The sequence below is a fragment of the Candoia aspera genome, chromosome 5 (assembly GCF_035149785.1).
Source record: "Candoia aspera isolate rCanAsp1 chromosome 5, rCanAsp1.hap2, whole genome shotgun sequence".
Classification (NCBI taxonomy): domain Eukaryota; kingdom Metazoa; phylum Chordata; class Lepidosauria; order Squamata; family Boidae; genus Candoia; species Candoia aspera.
The window spans coordinates 106,407,195-106,431,698 of NC_086157.1; the positions used below are offsets into that span (position 1 = coordinate 106,407,195).

The 24,504-nt window shown below is 37.8% G+C and overlaps 1 protein-coding gene across 1 annotated transcript in view; it reads left to right on the plus strand.

Moving 5' to 3' along the window:
- TMEM135 (transmembrane protein 135) overlaps nt 1–24,504 on the plus strand; it is a 175,627-nt gene that overhangs the window by 50,139 nt on the left and 100,984 nt on the right. The window contains exon 5 of the mRNA XM_063305905.1: nt 21,239–21,304. Within this exon, the coding sequence (XP_063161975.1) occupies nt 21,239–21,304 (66 nt within the window). The remainder of the gene's footprint in view (nt 1–21,238; nt 21,305–24,504) is intronic.

Genomic DNA, 24,504 nt, shown 5'->3' on the forward strand with positions numbered 1-24,504 from the left:
CTATCCATCTTGCCCTTGGTCGGCCCCTGTTCCTTTTGCGTTCCACTCCCCCTAGCATCAGCATCTTCTCCAGGGTGTCCTGTCTTCTCATTATGTGGGCAAAGTATTTCAGTTTTGCCTTTAATATCATTCCCTCAAGTGAGCAGTCTGGCTTTATTTCCTGGAGTATGGACTGGTTTGATCTTCTTGCAGTCCAAGGTACTCTCAGAATTTTCCCCCAGCACCACAGTTCCAAAGCATCTATCTTCCTTCTCTCAGCCTTCCTGATGGTCCAGCTCTCGCAGCCATATGTTACTACAGGGAACACCATTGCTTTAACTATGCAGACCTTTGTTGTCAGTGTGATGTCTCTGCTCTTAACTATTTTAACGAAATTTCTCATTGCTCTTCTCCCAAGGATTAAGCGTCTTCTGATTTCCTGACTGCAGTCAGCATTTGCAGTAATCTTCGCACCTAGAAATACAAAGTCTTTCACTGCTTCTACATTTTCTCCCTCTATTTGCCAGTTATCAATCAAGCTGGTTGTCATAATCTTGGTTTTTTTTAGGTTTAGCTGCAAGCCAGCTTTTGGACTTTCTTCTTTTACCTTCATCATAAGGTTCCTCAGTTCCTCTTCGCTTTCAGCCATCAAAGTTGCATCATCTGCATATCTGAGATTGTTAATGTTTCTTCCAGCGATTTTAACTCCAGCCTTGGATTCCTCAAGGCCAGCTTGTCGCATGATGTGTTCTGCGTACAAGTCGAATAGGTAGGGTGAGAGTATACAGCCCTGCCGTACTCCTTTCCCAATCTTAAACCAGTCAGTTGTCCCATGGTCTGTTCTTACTGTTGCTACTTGGTCGTTATACAGATTTCTCAGGAGGCATACAAGATGACTGGGTATCCCCATACCACTAAGAACTTGCCACAGTTTGTTATGGTCCACACAGTCAAAGACTTTAGAATAGTCAATAAAACAGAAATAGATGTTTTTCTGAAACTCCCTGCCTTTTTCCATTATCCAGTGGATATTGGCAATTTGGCTCCTAGTTCCTCTGCCTTTTCTAAACCCAGCTGGTACATCTGGCAATTCTCGCTGCAGGAATTGCTGAAGTCTACCTTGCAGGATCTTAGTTTTCTCTAGTAACTACTGATGAGACTCCTTTTATTGGAATAGGCAATCATTACACTGACACCCAAAATGTCTATCTTTAATCTTGACATCTCACCAATAACCACATCCAATTTGCCCTGGCTCATAGATCTTACATTCCAGGTTCCAATGGTGTGTTGATCCTTAGAACATCGGATTCGCCGTTCACCACCAGCACCGTCGGCCGCTAGCCGTCCTTTCGGCTTTGAGCTAGCTGCGTCATCGCGTCTGGGGCTAGTTGAAGTTATCCTCTGTTCCTCCCCAGTAGCATTTTGACCATCTTCCGACCTGGGGGTCTCATCCTCCGATGGTATACCGACATATCTCTGGTTGTACTGATTCATTTAGTTTTCACGGCAAGAATACTGGGGTGGGTTGCCATTACCTTCCCCAGGGATCGCATTTAGTCTGACCTCTCTGTCATGACCTTCCCATCTTGGGTGGCCCTTCACGGTTTAGCTCATGGCATCCTTGAGGTGCTCAAGCTCCAGCACCACGACAAGGTAACAATCCTTTGCTGAAGACTGAGGAAGATAGCAGCGAAAAAACGATGGAGGATGAAGCAATCCCAGGCATGTCCTAAGGGTACAATTTCATGAAAGTGGCAATTGAAAAACATGGAAACAAGCTGTTGGGTTTTTTGTTTTGTTTTGTTTTGTTCTGAACAGTGACTATTGCACATAAAACCAATTATTTCACCCCAGCTGTAAAGATGACCCAGCAATTTCATTAGATTATTAGCTCCATTCAGCAAATGTTTCTCACGTAGCACACACTGGATAAGAGTGATAAACATGAACGGAAAGATTTTTTTGCAAGTGATAACAGTGGACTTGAAGATGGAAGGGAGGTCCCAGTCTTGAGATATAGGGGAAGAGAGCTGAAGCAATTTAGGATTGGAGGGATGGAGAGTGTGGCTTAGAAGAAAACTGCCTTCTTCCTAGAAACAACACAATGGAAAAGTGTTAGCGCAGTGGAGAAAAGGAGGTAGAGGTGGCTGGAGAAGATATTTTACATCTTTCCCCCCAAGTTCTGGTATGGTGAAGGAGGAAGAGATAATGGGATAATGCTGTTTTAGAATATGAAATTTACTGAGATTCAAAAAGAAACAATAGGAACTAGCTGCCTTATATGATGAGGACTTTCCCCATGGAACGTATGGAGCTCCCCACTGTCCACTTCATTTACAATAGTTTCCAATTCATTCCCAGAAATACTTTGCAAAGATGCTTGAATGCTTCCTTTCTGCTGTCTTCTGGGCTATCTCTCTGTCTCCCTAGATAGTCTTCTGATTTTCCAATGCACTAATTTGAAGATGAGCCACATCCGATTTCGTCGTTCAGTGTGCTATCAGTAGAATTCATTCTACTTGTTAAGAATGATGTAGATTCCTTCATAATGGCTATGGACCCATCAGCATAGATGCTATAAGCTGGTTCCAGGAGAACTATCAGATCCTAAAATGTATTTCTTTATTTTACTTTATTTAAACAATTTATATGGCCACTCTTCTCACAGCAGTGACTTTGGATAACATACAAGGATTAAAACTACTGTAACAATTATAAACAATGACCCATGATGCCTGAGGCAAATAATACATTCCAATCATAAAAACCATATCAACAGCAGAACTTGCCTAACTTCCTGGCCCAAACACTTGGGGACCCAGAACATGCTCTCTTTGCTAGATCTGGTGGGGCAAATAGAAACAGTGGGAGAAAATCTGTCCCACAAATAGCTTGGCCCAATGCTATATATACCTATTTATATGAAGTATTTTATTTTTTATAGTAATTTTGGAATTATGGCCCAAAAGTTCAACCTTGGTCTCATTAGACCATAACACATTTTCCCACATCCTTTTGTCAGACCTGATGTAGGTTTTTGCAAAATGTAGCTGGGCTTGGATGTTTTTCTTTGAACTTTTTGGCCATAATTCCAAAATGTATGTTTGACGCCAAAACAACACTGCACATCACCAAAAGTACACTATTCCCACAGTGAAGCCTGGTGGGGGCAGCATGATGCTTTGGGGCTGCTTTTCTTCAGCTGGAACTGGGGCTTTAGTCAATGTGGAGGGAATTATGAACAGTTCCAAATATGAGTCAATTTTGGCACAAAACCTTCAGGCCTCTGCTAAAATGCTGAAGATGAAGAGGAACTTCACCATTCGACATGACAGTGACCCAAAGCATACCTCCAAATCCACAAAAGAATGGCTTCACCAGAAGAAGATCAAAGTTTTGGAATGGCCCAGCCAGGGCCTGGACCTGAATCCAGTTGAAAATCTGGGGAGTGACATGAAGAGGGCTGTGCCCAGGAGATGCCCTCGCAGTCTGACAGATTTGGAGTGCTTCTGCAAGGAAGAATGGGCAAAGATTCCCTAGGCAAGATGTGCTGATAGATAGACTCCTACCCCAAAAGACTGAATGCTGTCATAAAATCAAAAGGTGCTTCAACAAAGGATTAGTTTAAGGGTGTGCACACTTACGCAACCACATTGTTCTAGTTTTTGTATTTTTATTTTTTCGCCCTAAAAGATTTAAGTTTGTTTTTCGGTTGAATTGTACAGTTTGTATGTTATATTAAAGGTGGAAAAAATTCTGAAGTAATTTATCTTGGTCTGATTTTTTTACATCTCAAGAATGTGGCATTTTAAGAGGGGTGTGTAGACTTTTTATATCCACTGTAGGTTAATGAACTCTGAAGAAATTCTCCAGAACCAAAGGACTATGTGCATTCACAGTCTCTAAGCATTCTGGGATATAAGCCTGAAATTTGTTCCCATTTTAATACAGAAAATATCAATCCTCTTCCAGTGTTGTCCCAAGTTTCAGAAATTGACAATTTAGGTAACAAAGAGGGTTTTTTTTTTAAAGTAATTATAACATACTGAATTTTGAAGCTATAGGAATTCAGGCCTGTTTTATAAACAGCCTTTGAATTGACAGATGGGGGAGGTTGAGCATTTGAGATCTTGTATCTTCAGTGAGAAGCTCCTTGGCTCTTAATTAATGATTAGGATGGGGAGAAGCCTGGCTCTACCAAGACTGTAAAAGTCAACCTTGATGGAAGACAGCTCCATATCCAAGGAGACTGGCATTGCAAAAGCTTAAAATAAATTCCCTTGGAATTGTTCTGTTAAGGAAAAACAAGCCCTCACCTTACTTAGGGGAAAAAAATTATTGATTCCACTCAATTTAATTTGAAAATCCTTGTTTTAAATAATTGTTATAAAAATATTGACATTGCTGATTATGTTGATATTTCATTTTATCCTAACCTATCCTCAAAGTTGTTTTAAAGTAATTTGTTTGCTTCATTAAGAGGTTATAATTTGGTTGAGGAAAATATCCCATCCATTTAATAAACACAACAAAATCTCCTTTTTGTATGGAAGCTATTTGATGCATCTCAGAGCTGGTTGCTAACTTGCATCTTGACATTCCAGATCTGAGATGCATCATATGGGTTTAGGAATCTGAGGCAGGATTTAATTATCCTTCCCAAGCTCTCTCTCTCAAGAAGCAGCAGCAATGCTAGAAATGGAGCAATTTAATGTAAGATTGTGGCATATGAGACTGTGCTGACTGCGTACTATGCTAGAGGATTCTCTCCTTTTATAAATCATTGAAGTAAACCAAGTGAGCTGTTGAGGGAGAATATGTGCTTTGCACTTGTACAAGAATTGATTCCCCCCTTATCAGTTCTCAGAAAATATAACTGAGTAAAGGACCAAAACGGTATACTTTTCCTGTAAATGCAATAAGGAATAGCTAGGAATTGAGGCTACTTAACCTTGGGTAGGGAGATAAAAACTCTTCTGAATCCTGATAAGAATAAGATTGGGACTAAGTTACTGCCTTTATGCATTGCTAATGCTTTGACGTAGACTTCTATAAGAACGCATTTATTAGATCAGATCTGGTACGTAAAACTATCATAAATTGTTTCAACCATTTGACATTCAGTGTGGTTTTGGTGTCTGGATCCTTCCTCTTACATATGCTTGTCACCATATTCAGTGTTTCTCTTAAGTGTTCCTCTAAACTTTTCAGAAGCTTTGGAGGGCTTTGAGTTGTTTAGTTATTAAAGAACCTTAACTATGGATACCACATGCAGTTTGGCAGCACAGTTGACATTGGCTCATAGCAATTATGACTTGTATATTTTTGTTGCAGGTGAATGCCATGCCTTATTGTAAATATGAGATGTGGTACAGTTAAAAGTGGAAAAAAAAATCAGAATTAACTGTTAAATGCAAAATTGCATCAGTTTGTTATGTAAACTATCAAGACCCCAGTGCAAGGATTAAAGAGTGTCTTTGTATATGCGGAGGTGGACATGGCTTTTTATGTTACCTACCTCTGAACCTGGGGAGTTGCTGAATTGCAGTTCTTCCCATTCTACAAACACAGTATGAATAGAAATGCCAAAGCACATGGGTTGTGCTAGTCATTAATTAAATCTTCAGATACTTAGTCCATTTCAGACAAATAGTGCCTCAAGCAAAGGTGGAGCTGATGATGATAATTGCAGCAAAGAATTAGAAAATTAGGCAGATGGAGGGAGGCCGACAATTGCACAGTATCGTCTAATCTTCAGTCTTTAAGAATAGTCCATAATGATGGATGAGTGTGACAATTTCATTTTTTCTTCCAATGTTAATGTCACATAAATGTTTACATGAAAATCATACACATTTTCATGGCCGTTTCTCCTAATATATACATTTTTGCAAGCAACTTCTCATAATGGAACAAATCATATACACTGTTTTTAATATACTCATATTCTGTGCACAACTTTGGACTGAGAACTGCAGCACAATTCAAAAAAATGCAGACGATTGGTATTTGTATTTTGATTAATTGTATTGGTTTGGTTGCATTAGTTTGACAAATATCAACTAGGTGGGTGTGCATTAAAATATACATTGAATTAACTTCTCCCTCCTTATGCCTATCTTTCCAGCCATCAGCATTGAAAATATTTAGCTCCCTGTAGAAAGGCCATGGAAAGCCACCTGATAAAAGTATGCTGCTTAATGTATTTGGAAATTCTCTGCTGCAACAGAGAATGAGAGAGATGAATACGTACATACGTGACTGTTCCTACTTTGTTCTCTCTCCATGCTAGCCATTTTTTTGTCCTGAGGTCCTGGACAATATGGCGGTTGTTTCCTTTCCTCTAATACAAAATAGTTGTTACCATCTTAAACCTAAACCTTTAGATAATCTGCAGTGGAAAAAAATGAATAATAAATAAGAGAAATTCGTTGTTCTTTTTGCTTGTCTCAGTAGCACTGGCTGTCTTTAATAGATGCCTTAATCTTGTAATTATTGTAAAGCTTTCAGAGCCTTGTGATATTTTCATTGAAGGGTTAGCTAATTTTCTTCTGAAGGGATTCAGTTAGGAGCTACTACAATGAAGCTATTGCAATTATTGCTTCAGGGTAGTGAAACCTTCGATCTAAGTTGGCTGAGTAATTAAGAAAAATAGTTCATGAGACAGCACTTTTCTTAGCTGTCAGTGTTTCAGTAGCTAAAAAACTGCTTACCCCTGCACTTTTGATGAGAGTCTTTTAACATGTGGCTTGAATTCATGTTTTAATCAGAATGTGGAAGTAATTACTGTGACATCTGAAACTGAGGTAGCAATAAAAAAATTATCGCAAACAAGACAGCAGACACAAATTATTTTGTGTTTATTAATGGGTGGCCTTTTGGAAACTTCCCCCTCATCTAATTGATTCCAGATATTTAAAAACTGAAATTGTTTTTAGGGATATATTCCTGCCCATACTAACTTGAGCTGCCTCAGTGGGAATAAAGTTGTCAGCCATTAATGTCTGCCTTCAAAGATTTTGGTGATGATAATCAGGCTAGTGGGTTTACCAGAGACTGTTTTCAAAACAAACACACAAACTTACTGCTTTTCTTCTCCAGTACATTATCCTGCTTTAGTTTTTTCACAACAAACAAGTTCTGCAGGATGGGAACTTGCGTTAATCAGATTAACTGGAACCTTTTTTTTTTTTTTTGGTCGTATGGCATAGAAGTTCGGTGTTCATGCTGCTTTTTCTTGCTGGGAAATCCTAATGCTTGTGAAGAGGTTAAACACCTCTGCAAGATGTTCTTCTTGTAAACATGAGACAGAGAGAATGACTCGTTCAATGTGAAAGAACGAATTGTGCAAATGAGAAAGAATGGAGATTTGGATTTCAAACAATGCTTTTCAAGAAAATGTTGGCCTGCCAGGACAATAGATGAGCCTGTCTTCTGGGAGGTGAAATAGGCAAGCCCCAGCTGTATGTTTTTGATATGTTGGTTTATGGATTTCATTTTTGGTGGGGGAGTGCTGTATGGTTTTCATTTGCAATTTTGTCTCTTTATGGGATTTTATTTGATATTCACCTCCTAAAGTCATAATCATGTGAATTGGGCAGCTATGTAAATCTAATAAATAAATGAAAATTATGCAAATGATTCATCAATAAGACTGATGATACCTGATACCCTGGACAGGGTTCAGACCTCTGTACAAGAATCTGTATAAGAACATATAACTACAACAAGAAGCCTTCATCTCCTCTTCCTACCACCCATTTTTGGTCAACCCTTGGAATGGCTATCCCCTGTTCTCAGACCCTCTTCTAGTAAGAAGCTCGCTACTCCCCATATGTATGAATTAGTGAAGAACTAATTAGTCACCTGAAAGTGCAATTCTTCTATGGGTGATCTGTGAATTTACACAGTCCACCAACCCTGTTTGGTGTAAGGTAACCTCAGTGTTCCTTTGTCACCTATGTCAGTCTTAGAAACTGAAAAGGTTTGGTAGGAGCCTCACTTAGATATGTAGTATTGATGGAGGATAAGTCTCCTGACAAACAATTCAGCAAGCTCTAGAAGGTTCTGATGGAGCTCTCTGCAGATGTATAATCCAGGTATGTGAATTCACAGGTGACCACTGAGAATACTACAGTTACAGTTCTTGTTTTGCTAATATTATCTTGTTTTAATCTGCTGGAAGATTATTATGTTTTAAAATTTTATTGTTCCCTGTAACATCTCTAAATTGTGTTTGAAGATTGGGGTATAACTTTTCATAAAGCAATAATAAACATATTTTTCTTAAAAACATCTAGACCAAAGAGGATTTGCTTGAATTCACAGAGTTCTGATTTTGCAATCCTGAATTAAATATTTTATGGTGCAAAAAAATGTCCGTCACTGAAGTAAATTAAGGCAGGAAATAATGTTGTGGAAAATGAAGATTGTAGAGTACTGAAACACCTTTTATTCACTTTTTCCCTTAAAGAACAGTGATTCAATTGTTTCTTGGTATTCACATAGGCAGGCTAGAAGTTCATTTACAATATACTTTTTTAAATAGTAATTTTATTAAGAATTATAATTACAACAATAAAAACTAATACAACAAAAAAACCCTAAAAGAATAAAAAGAAAAAGGTGCAGAAAAGAAAGGAAAAAATAGAGAAATAGAAAAAAATAGAAAAAGTAAGAATACAGTAAAGAAAAAGAAAAGAAATATAGAAAGAAGTGACTTCCCACTTTCATCACAAGTATAAACAATTTTAGTAACTTATCACCTTAAAATATAACAGGTGATCTCTTCTTCCCATATCCCATCTCTTATCTATAAAAGGATCCTTAAAGCCTCGCCATTTAAGTCCTTATGTCAGCAAGAAGTCCATTAAGGGTTGCCAGAGATAACAACATATCTGCTTTAGCCTTGATCAGATAAACCTACTTTATATTCCCTCCTTTTACTTCTAACATTCTTGATCTTTAGTCCCTTCAAATGTCATAGGAGTTGATTTCTTTTCATTTTTTTCTTTGTCACTTCTTACAAAATTCTTCAAAACTTTAACAAGCCTGTTTTGTAAATCCAAGATAGGAAAATTATCAGGTCACTCTTTTGGTTTGTTGTTTGTATATTCTTTTTAATTATTAAGACACCAGCTGGTTTCTTTTGTATGTCCAGTGTAACACCTTTTTCCATGTCATTCTTGTAGCCTGTCATTTGTAAATCCACTTTATTTTTTTTATTAGAATTTTATTACATTTCAAGCAAAGGTAAAAGCTACAGAAAAACAAAAAACTACAAAGAAAAAAGAGAAAAAAACCAAAAAAGTGTAGAAACACAAGAGAATTTTTTTTTCCAACATTACAAAAAGAGGTGACTTCCGACTTTTAGCAGCAAGGATATGCAATTTTTTTCCCATAATCAATCCCTTACTCTATATTAAACCAGAATCACATTATTTGTATAAATCATTCCATTGGCACATTATAAAAACCACTAAATAAAGTTACTCTCTCCCCTTATATTAAAAGAAAAAAATATATATAAACCTCCTAAGCAACTGCCACCCCAAAGATAACATTTATTTAATTATTTCCTTCCCACTACTATTCTATACATTCCTGTCTACTGTAAGATCAAACTAAAAAACTTAAATAAATGAAATCAGCCAAACACTAAAAGCAATCCAGATAAATATTCTTACCCTACTTCAAAATAAACCAGAGCATTTACATATCCTCACAATGCGCACAGAGCTTTTTTCTTTAAAAAATTGAACAGCTCACCTGCCTCCTCAAAAACTCTGACTTTTCTTCAGGAGACCTCTGCTACATAATAATGGTGACATCCTAGCCTACCGGTTAGCTCTTACCAGTTGAACATGAACGCTGTTTGTGATCTTCTGGTTGCAAGCAGCCATCTGGAGGAAAAATGGGGTGATTCCAGGTGTTTTCTTTTTTCCAGAAAAAACACTCCTGGGCTTCAGGAAAAAATTGCCTGAGCCTGAAAAAACTGCCGCATCGTCAGTTTTGCCACTGAGCCTGCAGGCACAGCTGTTCAGTCTGCCATGTCCCCACCAGAAGTCCATTTGTAAATCCACCTTCAACTCAATCTCAGTTTTGTCAGGTAGAACTTGTTCCGCTTCTGTAACATCTTTTAGTCACAGTCTGTCTATAGAGGCAGACACTCTTAAAATTAACTTCTGGGCCTATTCTTCAAAAATATTCTTCAATATATCCAATGTTAAAATATTTTGCTTCATTCTGTATTAGTAAGTCAAATTTGAGTGTTTTTCTCTTTTAATTGTAATCTTTAGTTCCATTTAGTTCCCTCTAGTGTCCATTTTTTAAAGCCTTATCTTATTATGTTGTCTTTAAAATAATTCAAAGCAAAAGCATTTTCCCACGGGAAGGATTCTTATAATTTATTTCAAATTCTTATTTCAATTTTATCTGGACCCTTGGTCTATTTATAACTTTCTAAAATCAAAGTTTTAATCGCCCTTTTGCTGCTTATTCAAAAAAAATTTTTTTTGAAGTCCTTAAACTTGTTTTTAAAACTTCTTTCACTAAAAACTGAAGGAAACTCAACTGGTGTTTTCATACTTGTCAATCCAAAGGTTCCTAGTAGCTGAAAAGCAGTCAGCAAGCCATTTCCAAAAGTAATTAGAAAGGAAGTATGCAAAATTTGTGTCCTTTCAAAGGTGCCAACCACAGTTTGAGCAAGATTCTCTCATCTCCCAGAGCTCTAAACCCACTGGAGATCACTGTCTTGCGGTCTCCTTGTGAGGAGCAACTGTCTGGAGCACTTGTAGGCGATCTCAAGTCCTCTCCTTGTCCAGAGGAATTATCGAAGAGCTGGTCTACTTGCCATTTCTTCCCCGGAAGTCCACAATATACTTAACAATAGCACTGTGCTAATAAAGTAACACAAAACCATCCAGACCTCTTTTTTCCCCCCTAGTGGTATATTAATCCATTCCATTGTTACCTCTAATCACTTAAAGAATTCTATCCTAGTGCTCTATTTATATGGTTGTGTAATATATGTTATGCTACAATCAGGTGAGATCAATTAGCATACAAGAAGCAGCAGGACTGCCAATTCATAAACTAAAATTTTAATTGGCATAAAACATACTGAGGAGTTCATTGATTCTTGTATTATTAGCTTTTTGGGCAAAAGCCTCAGAGACTAGAAATTAATAATTTGCAGTGCTGCCTGTGACACTACCATTTTGAAAATTAATAGTATAGACTTCTTTTAAAACAAATAATAATAGTAATAATAATAATAATAGTAATAATAATAATAATAATAATTTATTCCAGTATATTTTGTATGTGGCACTAAGAAATGATGTGGGTAGAAATGCAAAGGAAATATTGAATCATACCTTGTTTTCAGAATACTTATGAAGCCAATATTTGAAGTTCAAAATACTTTGGGAGCAAAAGACCACTTGAGCCAGATGTAGTCTTGAGATCTAGGTGTGTAGTTCTCACTATTAGAAATGGGCCTTCCAAAGGATGGGTTGCAACAGTGTATCTCATGTTGCCCTTAGAATCATAGCATGTAAGGGGTGGAAGGTATCTTTGAGATCGTCTAGACCAACCTCCTGCCCAATACTACCACCTGCTGCTATGGAATTCCTGACAGATAAGGGGAGTTAAAAGATGGAAGAGTGTTGGAATAAGGAATTCGGAACAAGCAGCATCTCTGTCTTGCCTGGATTCATCCTGTTCTGGTCTACCAGTCCCTTACAGCCTCAAGGCACTCAGTCAAGTCTTCCACCTGATCTCCTGCTCAGCTCTTGGTAGAGAGATGCAGCTGAGTACCATCAGCATAATAAAGGTACCCAAAACTGACAGATGACCTCTCCCAGCTATTTCAGGTAATTATTAAAGAAGATGAGAGACATGCTGAGCCTTCAAGGACTCCATATTGGAGTGTCCACCATCACTAACGCACTGCTTATTAAGGAAGAAGCAAAACTATTGAAGAACAATGCCTCAGCCTTTCAGCCCTTGCCGATGGCTCAAAATATACCATAGGCAATGGCATTCAATGCAGCTGAGAGATCAGGCAGAACAAGGAGAGAGACATCCCTCACATCCGAGTCTTACCACAGATTACCCATAAGAATGATCCGTATGGTTCCCATGCCATGTCCAGGCTTGAACCTCAACTGGAAGAGATCCAGACAATCTATTTCATCCAGGACCATTTGTAACTGAAGTTCAACAACTTTCCCTAAAAATGGAAGGTTGGAGGCAGATCAGTAGTCTGTAATGAGGGGGTTGAAGGATAAAGGGTCATAATGCTGCCTTTTCTGAGGCTGAGAACATCACCTCTTCTTTCAGAGAGATATTCACTGCCACCTGAATGTAGTCTGTTATTTTCTTATTGGTAGTCTGAACAAGTTAGGAGAGTCAAGGATCAAACCCATAAGTGGCCAAATTCATCTCACAGAATACAGTTAATTAAATAGTTCTTTTTTTTTTGGCAAGAGTTAGTCTTCAGCTTCTGTATGTTGTGTATTATTTGGAGGAGACACCATCTCATATTTTAGGCTTGTTCTGTGATACCATTTTGGTTTGATATTCACAAGGTGGTTAACATGGCATTGCGAAGAGAAACAAATGTTTAATCTTATGCATGCTTAGCAAAGTATGAAGAATGCTGGATTTACCATATGTGATCTGTAGGTAAAAGAAACTGCTGTACCTGATTTAAAACCCTGTACTGTATTGAAGATACACTCTCATTCTTTACAAACGAATTGGCTTTTTATCTTTGCATGACAAAGATCAATACAAAGTAGACTAGATTTTCTAGCCAATGATACAATCTCATATTTTGCATCAGATTCCTGCTACCTTTGATTTGTGCAAACCATACAGATGTTATTAGGGAGAATAAACTTAATCAGCTTTGTATGTACCATATTACAATTCTGTAATGAACAGAACAATTTTCAGTTATGTAACAATTTCTACCACATTTAAAACATTTGTAAATACTTGAAATATTTTCATGGAATTTTTCAAAGCCCATTCTTCTAAGCCCAGTGTATTAAACCTCAAAGAGGTCAATTTTTCAAATGGGAAACACTTTTGTAATACATGAATGGGTTGCCTGACCTTTTAACTATTTTCACCCAATTGATTGTAAATCATTAGTTTCACTTTGAAGGTATTCCAAAGTAAATATTGCACCAACTAGTTCTATATCAGATTACAGGTATCCTTTGTCAGAAATGATTCAGTTCTAATTAGCCATCAATCTAGACAGAAGGCAGGGGCAACTCCCAAGAAATGTGAAATAGTTTAAGTTTTGTTGTTCTGTTTCTGATTAGTTTGGAGGGTTTGTATGGCATATGACTACTGAAATAAAGATTCATTTGTCACCCAAACTAGATGCAAGTGATAATCCTTATCATGTACAGTGGTATTGTAATAAATCACTGGTAGTTGGACAAGATACATTATTTTTTACCTTTTGAATTTATGTGTAAATGATTGGCCTGAAGTGCATACATAAATTTGCTTTTGCATTGTTGTTGTTGTTGTTTATTCGTTTAGTTGCTTCCGACTCTTCGTGACTTCATGGACCAGCCCACGCCAGAGCTTCCTGTCGGTCGTCAACACCCCCAGCTCCCCCAGGGACGAGTCCGTCACCTCTAGAATATCATCCATCCATCTTGCCCTTGGTCGGCCCCTCTTTCTTTTGCCTTCCACTCTCCCTAGCATCAGCATCTTCTCCAGGCTGTCCTGTCTTCTCATTATGTGGCCAAAGTATTTCAGTTTTGCCTTTAATATCATTCCCTCAAGTGAGCAGTCTGGCTTGATTTCCTGCAGGATGGACTGGTTTGATCTTCTGGCAGTCCAAGGCACTCTCAGAATTTTCCTCCAACACCACAGTTCAAAAGCATCGATCTTCCTTCGCTCAGCGTTCCTTATGGTCCAGCTCTCGCAGCCATATGTTACTACAGGGAACACCATTGCTTTAACTATGCGGGCCTTTGTTGTCAGTGTGATGTCTCTGCTCTGAACTATTTTATCGAGATTTGTCATTGCTCTTCTCCCAAGGATTAAGCGTCTTCTGATTTCCTGACTGCAGTCAGCATCTGCAGTAATCTTTGCACCTAGGAATACAAAGTCTTTCATTGCTTCTACATTTTCTCCCTCTATTTGCCAGTTATCAAGCTGGTTGCCATCATCTTGGTTTTTTTGAGGTTTAGCTGCAAGCCAGCTTTTGCACTTTCTTCTTTCACCTTCATCATAAGGCTCCTCAGTTCCTCTTCGCTTTCAGCCATCAAAGTGGTATCATCTGCATATCTGAGATTGTTAATGTTTCTTCCAGAGATTTTAACTCCAGCCTTGGATTCCTCAAGCCCAGCATGTCGCATGATGTGTTCTGCATACAAGCTGAATAGGTAGGGTGAGAGTATACAGCCCTGCCGTACTCCTTTCCCAATCTTAAACCAGTTCGTTGTTCCGTGGTCTGTTCTTACTGTTGCTACTTGGTCATTATACAGATTCTTCAGGAGGCATACAAGATGACTTGGTATCCCCATACCACTAAGAACTTGCCACAATTTGTTATGGTCCACACAGTCAAAGGCTTTAGAATAGTCAATAGCTTTTGCATTAGGAGAATGTAAATAGTGACATAATCATACAATATAAAGCTGTTGTGATTGTGATCATGTTTCTTAGTCCATCTGTAGGGTCATGTAGTGAACACAATGAATCTAGAACTCTCACAAAGTTTACCATACAGGTAGTCCTCATTTAGTGACCACAACTGGGACTGGCAATGTGCACACCCATTCATGCATAGTTTTTTCTTCTCCTCTCCACATACACAACTGACTATCTCTGCGAGAAGAATGAAGTTAAATACTGTGCACTTGACCCCTGTAGTAGTGCTTTTAGTAAGATTTCTGTATTCCATGCCAATAGCAGTGAGAAGTTGACAGTTTGCTCTGGATGGATGGAAAAGGGAGGAAGAGACCAAGATTAATGTTCCACCTATGTACTCCAGCAGCCTTAAATAATAATATATACTTTTGCCCTTCTTTTCCTTTTTGTTTTTTTTCCCCCTTTTCTTCCTTCCTAGAAACAAATGTGCACAAACATCATTGAGAGTGATACATATTTAATACTTTACTAGAGTTGTTTGTTTATTTAATTGGTTTATATTGCTACCCATTTCATGTACAGTATCTGACTTATGGAACATAGGTGTCCTGACTAAGCAAGAACCACACCGAGACGAGCAAGAAGTCTCTAGTGTTTTTTTATTGCTATAGTAGACAGAAAATTCTACCCAACTGAAGAAGCGTGGGAAAACCCAGACAGATAAACCCACAAAAGTCAAGGTGGGTCTGTTCTGTGTCTCTTTGAATGACAGCTCAAAGTCTCTAGACTACGCATGCGTTTTTGCCCCTGGATAGTGGCCCCCTCCTGCTCACCATCAGAACTCATGACAATAGGAGACACATGATAGTAATCTCCATTGCTGATACTTTTGCCTGAAACTGCCTTCAAATTATACTTCATAGTTATTTATTTATTTTTAAAGAACTTACTCAGTTTTTCACTCCATTTGGAAAAGCCTCAACTTTCAACCTGATGTCAGATTATAACTTAATAACATCTTGTGTCTTTGAAAGCTGTCATGTTAGGTTTTTTAAATAGATTCAAATAATAGAATTAGAAGTTAAAATGAGTTTGCAGATACTTGATTGAATTCATGCCATGCCTGATAGGAATCTGATCTCAACAAAATAATTGGCATACTATCTTGAAAAATAATTGGCGTGCTGTTTAAATGGAATGAAGAAACGCTACACTGTCACCTGTTGGCATGTTGCATCTGGTATTTAATGAAGTAATATACAGTTCTAGGTGAAAAATATACACATTTCTATTGGATTTAATTACTCCTTATTTCGTTAATGAATGGGGCTGTGGGCCATTTATGCATAATATGCATGAGTAAATATATTGGACTTGTGTATGTTGTTTAAATTCAGTGGTGTTCTTTAGTGGATGGGTGAGAGTTGGACGATCTGCACCCTATCCCTAATTGTTAGCCAAAGTAGTGGGTACAGTTGTCCTTAAGACCGTGTTAAATCTGTGCCTACTCTTCCTTGAAAGACATGTTGGCAATTATTTGAAAGGTAGAATAAATATTGTTCTCTTTTTATAACAGCTTTATTAAATGTTAAAATAAAGAGATAAAATCATACAAACTTATAAAGAGAATGAGAACAGCAGTGCAGAAAAAGGGAACAGAAATAGAAAAAGGAGTAACTCCTGACTCCTTTTACAACAGATATAAGTAAAACTTATACTCTTAGGTTACAATATAACATCCATTTGTTCTACTGTCAACTAATATTATTAATCATCAAATCCTTATATCATAATTTCGTTATTTTCTGTTTCACGAAAAAGTCCAAAAGGGACAATTCACCATAAAATTAGTTAATGTCTTTTCTCTAATCAAAGCTATCAATTTCTCCAACTCAGCCAAAGAATAAATATTTTTCTCAGACCTTGGTGGATTGAGGAAGTGGTGTCAGTTAAAACTTGGAAACAAAGGGTATCTGAGCAGACTGCCAATAGTATGCCTAAACATATTGCATTAATTAATGCCTAAAACAATAAGCAGCATATTGGCCTGTAAACACAGTATTAATTTATCCAGTGCAATAAATGGGATTTAAAACTACAGACCATATCACCTAGTCACCATGCCTGATTTCAGAGGCTAACTAGTGATGTCTTGGTTACTATTTAGAGAGGTTAGAACCCAGGAGTTCCAGAACTAATTTGACTGGGAAGTTAAAAAAATATATATATATATAGCAAAATTGCAAACCATGCTGCCAAGAAACCAGCATGCATGCAGCCATCAGGAGTCAATCTCAACTAGAGGATGCACTTATTTTCCACTTTGAACCGGTGTTTCAAGAAACAGTAATGTGCAATTTATTCTAGAAGTATAGGATTTGAATAAAAAATTGTTCCCTGGGGTTGTGCAGATGCTTTGAAGAGGTCCTTTAGAATGCAGAGGAGCACATATGAAGCACCTTCTCAGAATGTTAAAGCAGCCCTGTCTTTTTTCACATGCTTGTTTGTGAAGCCATTAGTGGACAGCTAGGACCACTGAATGGAGCAGAGTTTAACACAGTGGAGAAGCTGCACACAGAAAAAGATTTTTATTCATTCATTCATCCACTGCCCATCTCCACCCCATATTATCTTAAATAGCTTTAATGAGCACATTAGAAAAATACAGGTTATTGATCTTACACACTCAGCCCTCCCAAGCATAAAGAATCACATGCTTAGACAAAGTAGGTTTAAAAGTGAAAAGAGTCTTACTGATTTTATTCTTCGTTCAGTTACATCCATCTTTGGTGGAAAAATGAAGATTCTTTGTTTCTTCTGTTTTTTCCCTAAGCTTTATGAACTCTTAGTCTTCATAACTGCTAAGAGCTGTGTGCAGATAATGGGAAAAATCATCTCCAACAGTTTGGCCATTTTGGAAGCTGCTTCTGGATGTCTCTACATGAACAGGCATGCGTACCATGTCACTTTTTTTCCTCTTTGACTTGAATTATTATGGATACATATTATATGGTATTCTACAGAGTGTTCTATCAATACAGCATAGGACACACTTCTCATTTATTTCATCACAGCATCTTGATTTACCGCCACTACATTTCTCTAACCTCATGTTTTGTTCCACAGGAAGGAACAGATCTGCTTCGCTTCATTTTGCCAGGGTTAGGGATGACCAAAATTTGTTTAGATTTAGGTGCCACGTAAAAATGTTTTACATGCAATCTGTCATGTTTCCCATTTCAATGTTCTGTTAACATTGTAATGTTTCACATGTCAAGTTCTTTCCCGTGTTCATTCGCCCCTTCAGGCTTTTTCCATTCCTCCGCCCTCCGTTGTTTTGGAGCCTTGGAATGTGTGTTTGGGTTTGCGATCCTGTTCAAGGTTACTTTCCCAGGCGTGTGTAACGGTTCCTAGCACCTGGGAGGGGGTGCGCACTGACGGGTGATTGGGGCGGGGCTAGCTTACAGGCAAAGCTTTTAAGTTTGTATTTGGTGCGCTTTTGCTCATTCCCAGCTTTCTCTGTATTTGCATACTATTCCTTTAATAAATCAGTTATCTTTAAGCCCGAGCTTGTGAGACTGAGTATTTGGGATTAGGCAACCATTACACAATCACTGCTTTTAGAGAATTGCTTTGCAATATTTTGTTTTAAATAATCTGATCTTAGTTTATTCATTATTTGTATTACTTTGGTCATCCTTTTGGTATAGCTTGTATTTATTTTAATTTGGATGCTCTTGAAAAGTAGATACAAATAATAACAACATCACTTTTGATGAGCAAACTTGCAAAAATGCCTTACTTGTCCTCTGGCAAATCTTTAGGATGGAACTGGACATTGTTTTAGGGGAGTCTCCTCATGCTGTGGCACTCTTCCCAGGCACCCCCAGCATCTGCTGTGAAGGGTATTCTCTGCCCGGAGCGAATACTGAAGGTGCACCAGAAACTAAGGGAATATTCTTCCTTCTAGTTTAATTGAAGGAAGAAATTCTTTCTTCAACAGACATGGACTTTTGAATTCTGTCTTTAGACCTTGCTAGGAAAGATTATTTTTTAAACCTTTAAGCTTTTATGACAATTTTTTCCCCTTGATGCAGATTTGCAGAGCTGCTGAAAACTTGCTCCATGTATTATACTATTAACATTTGAAGATTTTTAGTGATGTTCTATTGTATGGATTTATTTATTTTATTTATTTAAATTTTTTTTTAAAAAAAATCCTGCCTTTATTATTTTTATAAACAACTCAAGGCAGGGAACATAACCTAATACTCCTTCCTCCTCCTATTTTTCCCACAACAACAACCTGTGAGGTGAATTGGGCTGAGGGAGAGGGACTCTCCAGTACCATGTATGATTATTGCAATATTTTTCTTTGAACCCAGTTACTAAAGTGTGCTATTTATTTTTAATCTCTTCAGCACCTATATTCTTTATAATTTTATTTTTTCATATCTTTTGTCTTAAACTCCATTCTTCCTATTTATTTATGCACTCATTTAGTGTTTCTGTTAATACTATCTTTCACTTGCCAGAAATTCCATCTGAATGTGTTTTTTTAAAGAAAGCTTACTACTAATGAGTAGTACTTGTTTTGCCTGTGATGAGCATCCTCTTTCCCCAACTTTATTTTAAACAGAACACTTCAGAAATATACTTAATCTTCTTAGCATGCGTGAGTGGTGATTCTGTCAAGAACTCCTGGGTTCACCAATTATGTGAGACACTCTTTTATCTAAGAAGCTTTGACAACTGAGTTTGGCTGTGTGAGTACATTAAAGAAGATCTCTTATCAGCTGGGGAAGAAGGAAAGTCACATAGCCCGTTGGCTCTCAATAGAAACAAAGGAGGCTTAGCAGTATTGACAGAATGCTCTATTTTGCTGAAATATCTTTAAAATGTTGATAGGAAGAATTGATGAAAGAAATCAGTTCTGAAGAACACAAGGTTGCATGAAGTTGTCACCCCTTTAGTCTTCAGGTGAATGTAGAATTAAGTCTTGGGGCTGGCTGCAACTTCTTGTGGGTGTAAATGAGCTAATAAAATGAGGTCTCTGACTAGGCAGTTGTATTCTTTGCCCTCCATCTCACCCAGAGTTGAAAGTACAAAGAAATAAAAATGCATTAAGACTACCTGAAACGTAGGAGACAGGATAGGAATGTAATCCATAAATCAAAAATAATCACTTTATAAAGAAAAATATTGCTTGTATTTTAAAAATTATTTTCCTACATATTTTGAACGTTAATGAACCCATTGTAATTCTTCTTACTGTAGTATGAGTCTTTGTAGCTCTAACCACTGAATTCTTGTATCATGATCACAGCAGTGTTTTGGTTGACCATTCTCTATATTGTTTTAATTAGCGTTAGTAATGTTGAGAAAAGAATGATCATTTTTGGAAAATTTTGTATTTTCTCTTTAACATTAAAACTCTTGCACTGAATTATCTGAGAGGTAGATTTAAAGCTGGTTATAAACTTAACCTTTTAATATTAATAAACACAGTTAATTTATTTCATTAGATTTAGGTACTGCCTGGCACAAAATGACACTGGGAGGCTCACAATATAAAATAAGGAACAATTAAAAAAATACAGCATAAATAAACAATGCACAAAAAGGGAATTACATACACTCTATGTAAGCCGGGGGGAACATTTAAGGCTTTCTGGAACATCATTGGTGTTGGAACTATACAAATCTATGGGGGGAATCTCATTTCAGACAGCAGGTGCCACAACAGAGAAGGTGCACCTCCTGAGTCCTGATGGGGGCATTGGTTAATTGAAGGGACAAAAAGTATGTCATCTTGCCAGCTCTTGCTGAACAGGTTGAAATTATGAGAGAGAGGTGATTCCTCAAAAAATGGTTTTTGTGCCATGTAGGGCTGTATAGGTAATAACCGGCACCTGGAAGCACACCAGCAACTAATGCAGCTTTTGTGAAACAGTGGTGTTACATGGGCATATCGTGGCATGCCCTTCAATCCCGCACCATTACATTCTGGACCATTTGAAGTTTCCGAGTAGTGTTCAAGGGTAGCCAGTGTAGAGTGCATGGCAGTAGTCAAGCCAAAAGATTAGGGCAAGAATGAATGTCTGAAAGGCCTGCTGATCCAGGAAGGGGTGCAACTGTCACAGAAGATAAAGCTGTGCAAAGGCCTCCTTGGCTACACCTACCAAGTGCTCTTTGAATAGAAGCTGTGAATCCAGCAAGACCCCCGATTGCTCACCAGTCTTGAATAGGAAGGGCAACCCCACCTAAGATTAAAGGTGGAAAATCCCTGGATCTGAGGGACCTGATATCCAAAACCACTCAATCTTGGAGGCATTTTTTGGGTATATGGATTGTCATGCATTTTTATCTCTAACAATCCCTGAATCATCAGCTACAACATGTAAACAAAGCAGAGCATTCTCCAAAAGTCCTCCTTTGGTCAAGCATTATGTAAGCATATATATAAATATAGTATAAATAGTAAGGACTTTTACAAAAAATATTTATTAAAAGTTGAAATCCCATTGAATTCTGTGGTACTGTCTTCTTAATAAGTCTTGTCCTGTGAATGTTGTTATTTCAAAAAGCAGATAACTTTATTTCAAATAAACTCTCTTTTTGTGTGCAGGCCACAGAAACTCTATTTCGCATGGGAGTATCAAGAGGAACAATTACTCCTTTAAGACATGGAGAGGTAACACTTTTTTCATGTGTGTGGTATAGTTTTAAAAGTGAACTTGGGTGAAGCAAGTTAGTGATGGCTGATAGAAATATCTGATAAATGAAAATAGAAATAAATATCACATCTTTCTCATGATTGGCATCTCTGCAATTAAGTAGCCGTTCAAGGGTGAATACTAATCCATATATAGATTATTTAAAAAGACAAAACAGTACCTTCTTAAGAACATAAGGATAGCCCTGCTTGATCAGGCCTTTCTTAGCATGACTTCCCCCCCCCCCCCCCCGGATGCACATAAACAAGAGATATAGATGTATTCCTCCCCTGCCATTGTTCCATGCAGCAAACATTTGGAGGCATGTTATCTCCCCTGAAGATAACATGGAGATTTCAAGAACAATAGCCCTTGATCACTAGTTCTACATGAATTTAGCCATTCCCCTTTTAAAGCCTGGAATGTTAGTGGCTACCATCACATCATGTGGTAATGAATTTTACAGATTAATTATGCACTGTGTGAGGAAGCAACATCAACAAGATGGGTGTCAGCAAACTGGAGGGCCAGCTCCCTCCCTAAAGGCAGCCCTTGTGGTCTGAGGATGAATTGAATGGATTATTTTGAAAGAAACTGGCTGGCTGGAATACCGAATAGGACCATTATACTCTGCAACATTTGTTATGGATCCCACTTGTATAGCAGCTGATATTTATGAAAAAACCCTGTTGCCTGCTGATGAGTTTATAGTGTTTGTGATTTTTATGTGGGATGCAAAGCAAATGTTTAGTTTGGACTCTCTGAGAACACATCAGCATTCACACAGGTTGTACAAACCTATATGGAAGCCTGTGGATGGAGTCTTGGTATTAACATTTTCAGTGGGAAATGATGAAACACACTTAAAATGATTGTTTCTCCTGATACGTTAAGTGGTGGTTTGAATGGTTGGTAAATAGAGAAAAGAAAGACTAATCTTGAATTAATAACAGATCCCCACTTTGCACTACAATGAGTCGATTTGAAAAATAGCACTCAAACCAAACAAGTCGCTAAGGACTCTTCAGACTTGGCTTGTTTCCAGGCTGAGATGGATGTGGAGTTTATAAGACTGAATGTTTTGAGGGAAGTCTTTTCCCTTGGTTCCTCCTCTCATCTTTTCTGTATGCTGGGATATTCAGCTCGTCAGTCTCCCTGGCTATGACTATGTTTCTTTTGTCACACTTTTAGGTGTCATCTTTTACACCTACAATAGGGTTATTTGCTGTTTACATGTGGATTACAGCATTATTGACAAGGTTTTGGCACAGGGTGTGGAAATGGGGCTGCCAAGTGTCATTCATCCAAGTAAGACAGATAATTCTTGGAATGGTGATCCTGTTCAACAACATCCACTGTATTGTGAAAAATTATTTCAGGACATGTTATAACCGTGGAGTTGACTGATCTCCAAGAAGTCTAATAGCACCAGGGGAGATAATGAAATTCAAGAATATAATTGGCTTCAGGACTGAATGCATTTTTCTCCTCTTTGCTGAAGTATTTCCATCAAGGCTCCCTTTTGGAAATTATGTGTTCAGAGGTCATGTATTTCTCCTCTGGCTCTTAGGGATCCCATTGGAATCTGCTGGTTTTGTGAAGGTTTTGTCAGTCTCCAACAAAACTTAAGACCACATGACATTTTTCTTCGGGGCAGTGGCTTGTGCTTTTATTCCTGTCTTTTTTCATGCTCCAGTTTTCTTTAAAAAAAAAAAAAAGAACTTCTGCAGTTCGTTTTTGATGGTGATCAAGGCAATGTGAAAGATAAATTGGGATGCTTGTCATTAAGAAGAGTTGGTTCATAACCTAAGTTCTCTTTTACGTGAGATGCAAAACACTGAATATAATTCTGCAGTCAACACTTCAGGAATTCTGGTTTGGTGGACAAAGGCTGTATTTCCTGCCCAAAATGGTAAAATTTTCAGGGAAAAAAGTGGACAGGAACTGTATGGTTTACTTGTTGCTAAGCAGCAGTCCCCTTATTTATAAAGGTAGCCCCAAGCTCCCTTGATTTCTTGGGAATTAAAAAAAAAGCCCTGGCATCCTAGACAATTGTGTTTAGTAATTCCCAATTATCCTTGCAAGAAGGTGATGTATTTGCTATAAATGAGTAGGTGTTTCTGTTAAATAATGACAACCTCAACAGCTTTCCAGTTTATTGGCTACAAAAGGAGCAGGGCAAAACTGGGAGGTATACGGTTTCCTTAAGAAGAGTGCAAATTGACTGCTGATGGGGAAAATGATACTTGGTTGCTGTGGTAAGCAAAAGTCTGTTTTTCCAAACACTGAATTTGGCTTTTAGAATCTTCCCAGGAATGTTATTTTCTCTAAGAGAAATCCACTTGCTGCTTTCTAGAGCCAGCATCCAATTCTGTCTGTGTAAGCATGGTGGGATCACAACATATCTTAAAATGCCACTGTCTCCAGCCTTTGCTGAGATGAATCTGGTTTATATCTTGGCTACAACTGATAGCCATGTTTCTCTTGCTGCATATCTCTGTTCTTAATGAAAACTGTAATAGCTTTGTCACTGGTACCCAGATCAGATTGCTTGGGGCAGCAAAAGAACTAGGATGTGGCAAGAGTTGATGCATTATTTCAGCAGCTATTTGTGAATGAGTTTCTGCCAAATCCTAGAGCAGGTATCTGGTCCTATGGGGCTCTGTAAAGTCTCCTGCAAAGGCATCAACTTATCTCACAAGCACACTGATTAGAGACAATTAAAAACAAAAAAACAAAAGCTAACCTGGTAGAACTCTCTGGTTCTCACATAATTCTCCTCCGTTCAAACATAACATATGCCTGAACTTTCTTCTTTCTGTTCTCTCCAAAACCTCCTTCTGCAGATAGATCTATTGGTCAGCAAGAGAAGCAAGTTCAAATATATGCAAAAGCCTGTTTTAATTGTAACTTTGCAGTAACAATTAAAGTTATATACAACATCTGAACTGGCAGTACCTGTGCAGTAGAAAATTATTCATTTCTCCTGGTGAAAACAGAGAATCAGACTTAGAAGTACATAAGAAAACCTGGAAACATAAAATAAATCTTCAAGATAGAAGTGCACTAATTCCTTATCTAAATTTCTCCTCATATAGCAAATTCAGGTATTAATGTGCATCTTCTGAGAACATAATTATTCTACCCAACAGATTCTCCCAGTGAAAGGCCCAAACAT